At 38.1% G+C, this 14388-nt stretch overlaps 1 protein-coding gene across 3 annotated transcripts in view; it reads right to left on the bottom strand.

Moving 5' to 3' along the window:
* The window catches only part of dnai4 (dynein axonemal intermediate chain 4), a 94808-nt gene that overhangs the window by 63188 nt on the left and 17232 nt on the right, over positions 1-14388 (bottom strand). For 2 of the 3 annotated variants that reach the window (XM_059984372.1, XM_059984373.1), the window contains exons 2-5: positions 6456-6642; positions 3668-3849; positions 3254-3360; positions 2218-2374 (exon numbers count right to left, since the gene is read on the bottom strand). In XM_059984372.1, the coding sequence (XP_059840355.1) occupies positions 2218-2374; positions 3254-3360; positions 3668-3849; positions 6456-6642 (633 nt within the window). The remainder of the gene's footprint in view (positions 1-2217; positions 2375-3253; positions 3361-3667; positions 3850-6455; positions 6643-14388) is intronic. The other variant, XM_059984374.1, reaches the window with a different exon arrangement.

The following is a 14388-nucleotide window of genomic DNA, read 5'->3' as shown; positions in this document are numbered from 1 at the left end:
GATGATGTTAGAGGAAACAATCAGGATAGCCTATGCTACAAGAAGATTTGAGTGCAAGAGTAGAAATATTACTATTATTGATAATGTAGATGTTCTGACCTTCCTCCTGTTAACTGGTTAATTCTTTACCACCAGTCACAATTAAATGTGGTAGAACTTAAACGTTTTAATATGATCTGTTGGTTATAAGATAGCTTAGCTGTACCAATGCATGGTCCCTTTGTCGCTTAGCATGTAATGGTTCTGTTTTGCAGTTCCACCAACCTGGCACTTCATCACTGATAGATATTACTGGAGCCGCTCCTGGCAAGCACTTCTGTATTCTTCACTAAACTAGAGGTAATCCTCTGGGTTGACAGTAATAATGCATTGAGGGATATGCTATGTCATGAAATTATAGACTGTGGTAATGTATATTTTTTTCTGCTACTGTTGGTCTCCAGCAGGTCATGGATGTTTTAAACTGCTGGACCTGTTCACATTTTATTACATTTAACATGCTTGTTGTGCCACATTAAAGTACTTGGTGTGAAAACTAAACTCTGTGGTGGTCACTTCTACTAATATTGTCGTGAACAGGTAAATTGAAACAAGGTGATTTTTGTTTCGCCCTTAGATTCATAAGGCTTTGGAACTGTCTTCCTCAAAAGAGAGCAAGGTCTTTGAATAATGTTTTAAGGCAGACGTAATGAATTATTGATCAATAAGGAGATGAAAGATTAGTTACTGCAGGTGGACAAGAATGAACAAGAGCTTTGGTTTCACTCAGGTCAGCCATGATTAAATTTGTTGATGGAGCATGGTCGAGGGACAAGAGGCCTACACCTGCTCCTAATTGATATGTCCATATGCAAGCTTGTAATATAAATCTGATGCACAAAGGACAGCAGTTCCTGACAGCAAACATGGAGAAAATGTGTCCAGTGTCCTGACTTAGGAAAATCAGAAATCTTTGCCCTTTAAGATCCTCATGACCACATTTTTTTCATATTGTCTTAGGCTCTAGGACACCTTTTAGCCCATTGAGTCTTCAGTGACTCTCAAAGCAATTGCATCTACTTCATTCCCCCATTCATTTGATATTTTATATCGACCCATTGTTATAATAGGCATAATTGGCAAGTAGCTTTTTGCTGCTGAGAGATCTTCTGTTTTACAGTGGAACTTGTGGTCCCACCCAGCACAAGCCCCACCCTGGTAGCATATGTAACTGGAATAGCAAAACCGAACAGGATACCATCACTATCGTCATATGCTGCCTCAATAAAATTCAGAAAGGCACATGAATATGAAGAGAATGGGAGGGACATGGATGATATACAGGGATATGATATCAAGTATAAATTGGCATCGAGATCAGCACATCATTGAAGGTCAATTGGCCTGTCCAATGCTACACTGTTGTATGTTCTAAGGTGGTCTGAATACATATAAAAAGAGATCAGACCAACCACAGAGCTACACGTGCAATATTTCATAAACTCTGGATTGCTCGGCAAAATAGACAGCAACCAGACTACTTTGTGAAACTGATTCTAATAGAATAAGCCCAGCTATACAAATGGTAGATTAACTAATTCATTGGTGGATATTTATGATAAAGCTCAGGCTTTATAAGGCTTTTGTCTGAGAGCACTTGCAGTATTTTGAACAATTTTGGGCAACTTATCCAAGGAAGGATGTGCTTGCATTGGAGAGGGTTCAGAGGAGGTTCACTAGAATGATCCCAAAAATGAAAGGGTTCACATACGAAAGTGTTTGATGGCTCTGGGCTTGTACTTGCTACAGTTAAGAAGAATGAGGGAGAATCTTATTGAAACCTACTCAAAATCGAAAGACCTAGACAGAGGAGGTGTGGAGAAGATGCTTCCTGCAGTGGGAGGGAGTGTAGGACCAGATGGCACAGCCTCAGAAAACAGGGAAGTCCATTTAGAACAGAAATGAGGAGGAATATCTTTAGCTAGAGGATAGTGAATCTGTGAAATTTATTGCTAGAGTCAGCAGTGGAGGCCAAGTCACTGGGTATATTTAAAGCAGAGATTGATAGGTTCTTGATTAGTAAGGACAAAAAAGGTTACAGAGAGAAGGCAGAAAAATGGGGTTGAAAGAGATAATAAATCAGCCATGATGCAATAGCAGAGCAGACTTCATTAGCTGAATGCCTAATTCTTATGGACTCCTAAATCTTATGGACATGACCTTATTAAAAACACTTACATGACAGCTTCTGCTTCCTTTGAATCCACTGAAATCATTTCAGCTGGAAGCTCCAGGAAGTTATACATTTCAGTCGCTGTCAGGTGCACATCAACAATCTTATTAAGTTCATCATCTGTCAGTTGTTCTCTTACATTCTCTCTCCACATTTGGTCATCTGAAATCATAAGCATTTATGAAGACTGCAGAATAGTAATCAGGTTTATTATCTAAAGTTGATAGGTTTTATTAAACTTAAAATTATGAAATATTTTTATTTAATGGGAGAAAAGTAGTTTCTATGGGTCAATAACTAAAGGATATCAATTTAATACTTTCAACGAAAGAATAAAGAGAGCAGCTAGAATAAGTTTTCCAAGACAGATCATGTTAGGAAAATAAATGCCACTTCATAGCCATTATAGCTTCAAAAAGAAAAATGGCAAAGTAACTATAAAAATATCTTGGAATGATAGAGTAAAAGTGATAAATTAACTTGCTTTTTCGGAAAACTTACATAGATGCAACAAGGGATCCAACAGGAACATTGCCTGCCCCAGTATTTCATCCTTTTAAAATTTTCTCACTCAAAACACTTGCTAACACTTTAGCTACAGTCATTTGATTAGATAGTAATCTTCAGGTGATAAATAGATATCATACCAAACACAAGATCTGACATGATTACTATAATTAGTAATATCCAAAATCCTCTTTAAGTCCCTTCAAGCACCATCAGTGAAAACCTTTGAACTATTTCCATAAGTAACAATATACCCCATTGGTAATGATAGCTTAAATAGCAACAGATAATACAGCCATCAAAATTTGCAGTGACATTAAATGTGGTTATAGAATTTCATATATTTCCATCTCCATACGAGAACAAATTAAGTAACCAAAATAATAAACTTTTTGAATCAGTAGCAAGGGACTTAATGAACTTGATATTGGCAAAGAAATTTGTCCTAGTTATATCTCTATTATGGGCTTACTTATTGATATATTTGTAAATCTGTGCAGTGTTAAGCTATAACAATATAGAAACAAATATTACATTGTACACTTGTAGCTTCATGCTGAACACCATCATCACCAATATCATCCATTGACTCTGAAATCGTACGACTTGATCGGGAGACACTACCACTGTCAAAAGTAGACCTGTATATAATAGAGAAAAGAACATGGATCTTATTATCAGTCTATTGATACATAGGAAATGTATGCAAGTACCACCCATTTGATCTGAAATTTAACACTTCTTTTGAATGCACTTCTTTTTTCTCATATGATACATGCCAAATTTTGGCAGTTTCATAACAACTTTGAAAAAAAAAGGCCCAAAAAGCCATAACAACCAAAAAAGTTTAATTCATGTCAAGACACCACAGTGAAGCCCATGTTTCCAGAAATGTACAGATAGGATGCCAACTCATTCCAAAACACTGTTTTCAATAAAATGAGTTACCTGGTAAAGGGTCCACCAAAACTAACATTTGCTGCCGTCTGGTAAACAGTACCACCAAAGGCATAGTCAGAAGATGAAAGTTCTTGCGAGGTGAAAGCTTTACTTTGCTTGGTTTGTGTAAAATTGGGATCCAAGAGGATGAGGGGACGAGGAGTGACATCTTTTCCATTCTCATCAAATATCTGGAAATGAGATACAAACATCAATATCATTTGAGCATAATTAATAGCATTCTTGGTAAGAACTAATTTAAACCATAAAGTGTTCTTTGTAGGTACTAGCCTACAAAGTACCCAGGACATCTTTAGGGAGTGGTGTCTCAGAAAAGTATTAATGAGGTACAGAAGCCTGACAGCACACACTCCGCGATTCAGGAACAGCTTCTTTCCCTCTACCATCCGATTCCTAAATGGACATTGAATCTTTGGACACTACTTCACTTTTATTTTAAATATACAGTATTTCTGTTTTTGCACATTTTTAAAATCTATTCAATACACATAACTGATTTACTTGTTTTTAATTATTATTATTATTAATAATATTATTATTATTATTATTATTATTATTATTTCACTTTCTGCTAGATTATGTATTGCATTGAACTGCTGCTGCTAAGTTAACAAATTTCATGTCACATGCCGGTGATAATAAACCTGATTCTCGTAATTGATATTAGACTTCTTCCTGTTTTTGTACCCTGTATTCTAAGGCCTTTGTAGGATTTATTTTATTGGGTGGGGTAAAGAGAAGGATGAAGATGAAAATAATGAGACCAAAAGACAGAATAAGGAAAAACACTTCATAAGTAATTTCATCTACTTATAAAGTAGACCTTGCATCTTGCTATTATTGAATTAAGTTCTATCCAAAAGCCCAATTATTATACCTTTTCAGATTTTATAAAGATCATTTGGTTTAGCTCAGCAGCAAATATCATTCTTAAACAACTTTACATACATAACTAATCCAAGTAAATATAATTCTTGTATATCCATTAGTTTACCATCATCATTTTACTTAAACAAGACTATTGGTTAAAAACAGAAAAGGCTTGGAAAATTAAGAGAATCATAAAGTCAGTTATACAGCAGAAAACCATGTCCTTTAGCCCAACTTGTCTATGCCAACCAAGATTTCTATCTACACGTTTAACAAGCTGGAGGAACTCAGCAGGTCGTACAGCATCTGTGGAAATGAGCAGTCAACCAGTCAACGGACCCTTCTCAGCCCAAAACGTTGACTGCTCGTTTCCACGAAAGCTGTCCGAAAACAGTGCCTTCAGCTTGTTGTATGTGTTGATTTGACCACAGTATCTACAGTGTACTTTGTGTGTAAGATTTTTACCTAAGCTAGTCCCCCATTTGCCTCCATTTGGCTCATATCCCGCTATACTTTTTGCACCCATGTACATGCTTTCAGACATTTGAATTATATCCGACTCTACAGCTTCCTCTGGCAGCTTGTTCCACATATCCACCACCTTCTGTGAAATAAGACCTTATTAAGACTTCCTACTCAACTTAAATTTATGTCCTCTAGTTTTAACTTCTCTACCCTGGGAAAAAGACTGTAACCTCCAACTTGGATACACCCCTTGATTTTATATACCTCTGTAAAGCCACCCTTCAGCTTCCTATGCTCTAGGGAGAAAGGTACCAACCTGTCCAGCCTCTCTTCATAAATCCTCATGAATTGTTTCTGCACCATTTCTCAATTTAAAAGAAAAATTTGGCCTCCCTGTTATATTTTCTTCCACCATTTTGTGTAAAAATCTAGTTTTAGCAAAAGGTATATAGAAATTCAATCATAAAACATAGTTTATACCAGGCAATTGGAGGCAAAGAGAGAGAGAGAAAGGAAGAAAAGATGCAAATGGAATGAGATGGGGTAGAGGAGTGTGAATTTTGGACTCAGCTGCTGGAGGAAGATCAGCTGAAACACAAAAGTCTACCAGAGCTGGAATCTGATAAGTAAAGGAGATAATGGGAACTATTAGAGGAGGGGTGAATGGCAGGTGAAACCAGAACCAAAGCCAGATTTTTAACCTGGATCTGACAAGTACTGTACAAGACACTGTGTCATAAAGCAATAGGGTATGGATACAGGCCCTTCAGCCCACTGAGTCCATGCCAACCACAGTGATGAAATTCATTATTTGTTCCAGTCACCTTCTCAACTCCTCTTCATGCAACATGCCACTTAAATAGATACAAGTGGATAGTCAGAATTGGTGTTGTTCCTGGTAAAAGAGAGCATTGCTGAATTTCAAATGTCATTGCTTAACAATGTCATTGAGGTATTAACACTGAACTGTCATGTTTGACATCCAGTCTCAGCCTCATAAGGAGGAGGGCAGAAAAGTGCCTTCACTATATTGCAGGTTCCCAAAGCTTTTCCCAGTCAGAACAGAGGAATCTGGGATTGTACCTCATTGGGCTCTATTAAGCCAATTAAATAATTGTATTTATTTGCATCTCAACTTCATTTAGTCACCATTTCTTTATCTTTATCAAGCACACAAATACACTTAAGGTGCATTTTTGAAAATTTCATTTGACTAAAAAAGCCTTCCAGATCTTCAGCAATACTGCTTTGAAGTCAGCATTAACGGCTGAAACCAATTTCTTCCTCTTTCATGATGATGTATCGGAGAGGGGAGCAAAAATTGCCTATCAATGGTTTAAAGTCTCCTTTATGGCAAAGTTGAGTTTGATAACCTTTTTGGATGGAAAAATCTTTCTACAAATGCTAAATGTTCACTTTAAACATGATGATCAAAGCCTACCTGTGTTACATGCCATCCACCTGCACTATAACCTTTATCTACGAACTTGTCTGCTTGTAGACTTATCCTTGGACGACTACTTGATCCTAGAAAGCTCAATGAGTTCTTTTGGCTGTGTTTGCTGCCTATGTTTCCAATGCTGCCATGTACAGATTGTTTCTTCGTACTTCCTCCAACTTTAGATAACCTAGGGTATAAAATCAAAACAGGGTATTAAAGATTCAGATATACTGCAGTGTTTTGGTAACAAAATTTGTCGCATAAAAAGACATATAAAGTTCAAATTTTACAGTAAATTGTATTACCAAAGTACATAATATGACAACATATACAACCCTGGGATTCATTTTCCTGTGGGCATACTCAGCTAATCTATAGAATAGTAACTACTGTATTACAGGATAAATGACAGATCAACCAGAATGCGTAAGTTAACATCTGTGCAAATGCAAATATAAGTAAATAACGAGAACATGAGATGATGAGATAAAGAGCCCTTAAGGTGAGATCATTGGCTGTGGGAACATCTTAATGATGGGGGAAGTGTGTGTAGTTATCCCCTTTTATTCAAGAGCCTGATGCTTGAAGGGTAGTAACTGTTCTTGAACCTGGTGGTGCAAGTCCCAAGACTTTTGTACCTTCTACCTGATGGCAGCAGTAAGAAGAGAGCATGGCCTGGGTGGTGGGGATCTCTGATGATGGATGCCAAATTACTTAGATGTGCACCATACTACTTGCCGAATACATTTGTCTTCACTGTTTTTAATCAGGAGCAACAGGCATGTAGCCAAAAGCACTACATCCTATTATGAAATTCTTTAAAATGTTTTCCCTAAAAGTCAGGTTTTCGGAAGAAAAACTATATCACTTGCTATTTCACAAAGCACTTGTTACTTCACACAGCAAAGTACAATAGATTGAAATAAAACATAAAATACTGGAAATATTCAGCAAATAAGGTAGAATCTGTGAAGACAAATAATGTTAACATTTTATGTCAGAAGTGTTTCTTCCGGTGCTCCAGTTTCCTCCCACATTTCAAAAATGTACAGGTTCATAGGTCAATTGGTCACTTGGGTATAAATGGGCACTGCAGACTTGATGGGCCAGAAAGGCCTTTTACTGTTCTGTATCTATACTGTAAGGTGTGAATAGGCCAGAAGTTTAGATTCCAAACCCAATGAACCTAGTATTTTTCTAAAATTTGAAGCAGCTGTTAAATATTAAGAGTATTTTCAGAAAAAAATAAGCTTAAGCATCATGCGGAAAAATGGAACAGTCTGACCAGACCACCATAGAATCAAACTCACTTCACTGACACTATTGAAGTGAGGGTGCAGTGGAGGGTAAATTGGAATGCGAGAATACACATTTCAGAGTACATAAATGGAGAAATTGTTACAATGTTACTTTAACCAAAGGATGTATTTAATAAGAAAAATGTTCAGACTTAATCAGTCAGCTATGGCATAATAATTAATCACATTTATACTTCTTCCTTCACGTGACTAGAGCAAATAATGGCACAAAAAGTGCACATTAAAATTGTGAATTAAGATTTAATAACATTAAACAAATTCACAATGTAGAAGCTCATGGCAGAAACTTGCAATGTACAGTACCTTACTGATAATACCTCAAAGCACTGTAATTTGGGAAGTTTTGCATCTTCTTCAGTAGTAAAATATTTATTGTATATTACAAGTGGAAACCAGAAAGCTTGATGGTTGAATCTTCATACAAATTTTAGGTGTACATTGATTCTTGCAGACTAGATTTTACGGTATCAGCACACAGCATCAAGACTGTTTGATACAAGTTATAATGCAAATGCTGTGAAATATTTCTTTGAATTGGAAAGTGAAAGAGATACTGCCCGGTCATCCACTAAAATCAGAACTGATCCTGTGTGTAAAAGGATTGCTTTCTCATTCTCTTAGGTCCTATGGCTAATAAATCTAACCATCTCAACCTTAAACATGCTAAATTAACATTTTAGTAATTTTGCCCATGTATAAACCCCTCTGGACAAGAACTCATAGACCCACAGACTCACAGACCTATAGCCCAGCACAGCATAGCTATTCACTCCAAGAAACTGCAACTCTATTCAGTAAACTATCAAATCTTTGGAAATTGCCAACTCAAATAGCACCTAGTTCAGCAAGTGTCTACAGACAATTATTAAAATCAAGAGAACACACTGACATACAACACTGCATTAAGCCAGTTAGTAGCATTAAACCACAACCACTTTATAATATGTATAGCTCCCATTTTAAAAAGAAAAGACAAATATTATTTACAGCATGTATCAACACTTACAGAGTGTAATTGTATCATGTGTCTTCTTCAAAGTTTCAAAGTACAGATATGTCACTATATGAGATGTATTTTCTTGCAGACATACACAATAAATCCAATAGCCATAATGGACTCAATGAAAGATGGCAACAACAAGGTGGACAACCAAAATGCAAAAGACAACAAAGTGAATACAAAAAGAAAGTTTAAAGTAATAAATAAATAAATGGATTGATTGATTGATTAATTAATTAACTTAGAGGCCCTGGGATGGAGTCCTTGAAAGTGAGTCTATAGGTTGTTGGAACAATTCAGTGATAGGCAAATAAATTTGAGTGAAGTTATACCCTTTGGTTCAAGAGCCTGTTGAGCGATAATAACTGTTCCTGAACCTGGCTGTATGAGACCTGAGGCTCCTGTACCTTCTTTCTAATGGCAGCAGCAAGAACAAAGCACAGCCTAGGTGGAGGGGGTCCCTGACGATGGATGCTGCTTTCCTGCAACAATGCTCCATATCGATGTGCTCAGTGGTGGGGAGGGCTTTATCCATGATGGATTGGGGTGTACCCACTATTTATTTATTAAGATACAGTGCAGAATAGCCCCTTCTGGCCCTTCGAGCAACGTCGCCCAGCGATCCTCAGATTTAATCTTACCCTAATCAAGGGACTATTTATAAAGACCAATCAACCTACCAACTGCCATGTTTTTGGACTGTGGGAGAAAACCAGAGCACCTGGATAAAACCTACACTATCTCAGAGGGAACATACAAACTCCTTACAGGCAGTGGCAGGAATTAAACCCTGGTGGCCCATACTCTAAAGTGTTGTGCTAACCATTATGCTCCTGTGCTGTTCTTTTTTTGTAGGATTTTCCATTCAAAGACATAGACTTTTCCATACCAGGTTATGATGTCAATATACTCTCCACTACACATCTATAAAAGTTTGTCAAGGTTTTAGATGTCATGCCTAATCTCATTAGGAATTTGAGGAGATTTGGTATGTCAAAGACTAGCAAATTTCTACAGATATACTATTGAGATAGATTGCATTATAGTCTCTGCAATGCCACTTTCAAGGAAGCATGTATTTGTATTTCTAGGTATCTCAACACTCCTTAGGGACTTAACATTCACTGTGAAATCCTTACCCTCATTTACCTTCCTAAAATGCAACATCTTGCACTTAACAGAGCCTACACAGTTCCGGAACAGTTATTACCCTTCAAAACCAGGCTCTTGAACCAAAGGGTTCACTCAACTTCACTTGTCCATCATTGAGTTGTTCCCACAACCTAAAGACTCAATTTCAAGGACTCTTCATCTCATGTTCTCAATATTGTTTATTTATTAATTTTTTTCTTTCATTTGTATTTGCACAGTTTGTTGTCTTTTGCACACTGGTTGTCTGCCCTGTTTATGTGGTATTTCATTTCATTGATTGCATCATGGTTATGGAAATTATTGAATAAGCCCACAAGAAAATGAATCTCAGGATTGTTTATGGTGACATATGTGCTTTGATAATAAATTTACTTTGAACTTTACTCAGCCCCCTCACCCAACTGTTCAAGATCCTCCTGTAAATTCTGACAATCATTTTCATTGCCCTGGATAACATCTATTTTAGCGTCATCATCAGTGTCACATGCTTTGTACAGTCTCAGCCGAGTCATTGGGATAGATGACAAACTGCAATGAGCCTAATAGCACCAGCCCAAAGGAGCCCACCAGTCCATAAGCTTCAGTCCAAAAAAAAAACCAACTCTCTATTTCCTAACATCAAGCCAACTGTGTAAACAATTAGCCAGCTCTCCATGGTACTCCATGCATTCTGACTTTCCATTGCAGCCTTCCATGCAGAATCTTAAAGGCCTTCCTTAAATCCATATAGACTATGTTTGCCTCGTTGACTTCCTTTGTTAAAAAAACTCAACATAATTCATGAGAAGTGATCTCCCACCAAAGCTGTGCTAACTATCTTGACCAGGTAAATGGGTAATGGTTATGAGAGGAAAGGGAAATAGGCAGCCAGTATGGAGTACCCTAGTGGCAATCCCCTTAATAATGCATTTAGAATACTGTTGAAGAGGACAACCTACCTGGGGGAGGGGTTATCCACAGTGACCAGGTATCTGGCACTGAGTCTGGTGCTGTGGCTCAGAAGGAAAGGACAGTGAGGAAGCCTGCAGTAGTTACAGGGGATCCCAAACTTACAGAAGTGGGCACAAGATTCTGTAGACGTAACAGACACAGCTGGATGGTATGTTGTCTCCCAGTTGCCAAAGTCAGGGACGTCTCAAATCAGGACCATGACATTTTACAGGGGATGGTGAAAAGACAGAAGTCTTGGTACATATTGGCACCAATGACATAGGTAGAAAAAGCAAGGAGATCTTGAAGAGAGAATTTAGGGAGCTGGGTACTAAGCTGAAGAACAGGAGGCCCATGGAAGCAATCTCTGGATTGCTGCCTGTTCCATGCACCAGTGAGGGTAAGAATAACATGATCTAGCAGATGAATGTGTGGCTGACAAACTAGTACAGGGGGCGGGGTTTCACATTTCTGGATCATTTCTGAAGGTGCTATATTTGAATGCACGTAGTATGTGGAAAAAGAGAGATGAACTTATACCTGCCAATCTCATTGTGTGCATCACTGTGTCATGGCTAAAATAAGATTTTAGTTGGGAGCTTAATATCCAAGGATACACATTGCATCAAAAGGACAGGCAGTAGGCAGAGTGGGTAGGGTAGCTCTGTTGGTAAAAAAAAATGAAATGAAATCCTTAGAAGTGACATAAGATCAGAAAATGTAGAATCTTTGTGGGTAAAATTAAGAATCTGCAATGGTAAAAAAACTGATGGGGTTACATACAGGCCCCCAAACAATGGCCAGGATGTGGGCTACAAATTACAATGGGAGATATAAAAGGCATGTTAAAAGAGCAATGTTACAATAGTCATGAGGTATTTCATTAGCCAGGTAGATGGAAAATCAGGTTGCTGCTGGATCTCAAGAGAGAGAATATGTAAAGCAGCTTGAGGTTGAGCACATAAGGGAATCATTATTCTGGATTGTGTGTTGTGTAATGAACCGGATTTGATTAGGGAACTTAAGGAAAAGGAACCCTTAGGAGGCAGTGATCATAAAATTTTAGAATTTACCCAGCAAATTGAGAGGGAGGAGCTGGCCAAAGTTGGTTGGAAGGGAGCACTAACAAGGATGACAGCAGAGCAGCAATGGCTGGAATGGCTGGGAGCAATTCGGAAGGTCCAGGAAAGATTCATCATAAAGAAAAAGTAGTATGTAAAGGCAGGATGACACAGCCATGGCTGTCAAAACCAACAAAAAAAAAAAATCAAGATAGAGAACAAACAGTAGTGGTAAGTTAGAGGATTGGGAAGCCATTAAAAACCAACAGAAGGCAACTGGAAAGCCACAAAGAGCAGAAAGCTGAAATATGAAGGTAAGCCAACCAATAAAATCAAAGAATACCAGCCGCTTTTTCAGATGTAAAGAGTAAAAGAAAGGTGTGAGTAGATATAGGACTGCTGGAAAATGATACTGGAGAAGTAGTGGGGGACAAGGAAATGGTGGACAAAAAGTACCTTTTCATCAGTCTTCTCTATGGAAGGCATTAGCAGAATGCCAGAAGTTTGAGAGTGTCAGGGGGCAGAAGAGATTGCAGTTTCTACTATTGGGGAGAAGATGCTTGGAAAACTGAAAGGTCTGAAGGTAGACAAGTCACCTGGACCAGATGGACAGTGGAATGGAAAATTATAAATCTCACTCCACTCTTCAAGAAGGGAAGGAGACAGAAGAAAAGAAATTATAGGCCAGTTGGGAGTCAATTGTTAAGGATATGGTTTTGGGGTACTCTGAGACAAATGATGAAATAGGCCACTGTTAGCATGGTTTCCTTAAGGAAAAATCTTGCCTGATAAATCTGTTAGAATTCTTTGAGGAAATAATAAACAGGATAGACAAAGGAAAATTGGTGGATGTTGTGTACTTGGGTTTTCAGAGGCCTTTTACAAGGTGCCACAGACTTAACAATGTAATTGCCAATGGTATTACAGGAAAGATACAAACATGGATAGAGCATTGGCCGATTGGCAAGAGGCAAAGTGTAGAAATAAAGGGATCCTTTTCTGATCGGGTGCTGGTGACTAGTGGTGTTTCATAGATCTCGTTATTGGGACTGCTTCTTTTTACATTGTATGTTAATGATGGAATTGATGGTTTTGTGGCCAAGTTTGCAGATGAAACAAAGATACGCAGAGGGGCAAGTAATGTTCAGAAAACAGGGAGACTGCATATGGACTTAGATTAGGACACTGGGCAAAGAGGTGGCAGATGGAATAGAGTGACAGGAAATGCATGGTCATGTACTTTGAGTATTTTCTAAATGGGGAGAAAATTCAAACTCCCAGGTGCTAAAGGACTTGAAAGTCCTTATGCAGTATTCTCTAAAAGTTGATTGGCAGGTTGAGTCTGTGATCAGGAAGGCAAATCACAATGTTAACATTCAATTCAAGAGGACCAGAACATAAAAGCAAGGATGTAATGCTGAGAGTTTATAAGGCACTAGTGAGGCATCACTTGAAGTACCATGAGCAGTTTTGGGCCCCTTATTTAAGAAAGGATGTGCTGACATTGGAGAGGGTACAGAGGACATCATGGGAATGATTCCAGGAATGAAAGGCTTATCGTATAAGGACTAATTGATGGCTCTGGTCTTGTACCCACTGGAAGTGATAAAAATGAGGGGGGGATCTCATCAAAACCTATCAAATATTGAAAAGGCCTTGATAGAGTAGATGTTGAGAGGAAGTTTCTTATGGTGGGGGAGTCTAGGGCCAGAGGACACATCCTCAGAATACAGGGATGTTCATTTAGAACAGAGATCAGGAGGTGGTGGATCTGTGGCATTTGTTACCACAGGTGGCTGTGAAAGTAGTTATTGGCTGTATTTAAGGCGGAGGTTGATAGGTTTTTAATTAGTCAGGGTGTGTAACATTACAGGGAGAAGACAGAAGAATGGGGCTGAGAGGGAAATGGATCAACCATGATGAAATGATAGAGCACACAATGGACTGAAAAGTGGCCTAATTCTGTTCTTATGTCTTATGGTGTTTCCAAATATATGTAGAGCTTATCTCTCAAAATCCCCTTTAGTGACCTACCTATTGTAAATGTTAGGCTTACTGATCTATAATTCCAAGGTTTTTCTTCACAGTCCTTCTTCAATAAAGGCACACCATACTTCACCTATTACAAATGACAACACATATATCTCAGCCAGGGCTCCCATATTCAGCAGGCCTCAATCATAACAATCTATTATTCACTTGGAAAAGGCTAATAAAAAGAAGTTAGATTTAAGCAGAGTGACCATTGTTGCAGTGGGCCAGTGTTAGAATGGTTAGTTTCAGGCTTTGCTCAAGAGGTTTAAGCAAGAAGAGGCAAAGACTAAGGCAAGTTTCTGGAATATTTCTTTCTTTCTATCCTTGTCTGTTACTACATAGCTAGTGTAGTGAGAATGGGTCCAGGGTTAGGGGTTTGTTCTTCCTTTGAGATGTGGGAACTATGGGAGACCTCCAATATCCCTGATAACTACATC

Source organism: Hypanus sabinus, chromosome 11 (genome assembly GCF_030144855.1).
Source record: "Hypanus sabinus isolate sHypSab1 chromosome 11, sHypSab1.hap1, whole genome shotgun sequence".
NCBI classification, from domain to species: Eukaryota; Metazoa; Chordata; class Chondrichthyes; order Myliobatiformes; family Dasyatidae; genus Hypanus; species Hypanus sabinus.
Note: the sequence above shows the minus strand (reverse complement) of the source record. Positions and strands in the feature narration are given on the sequence as shown.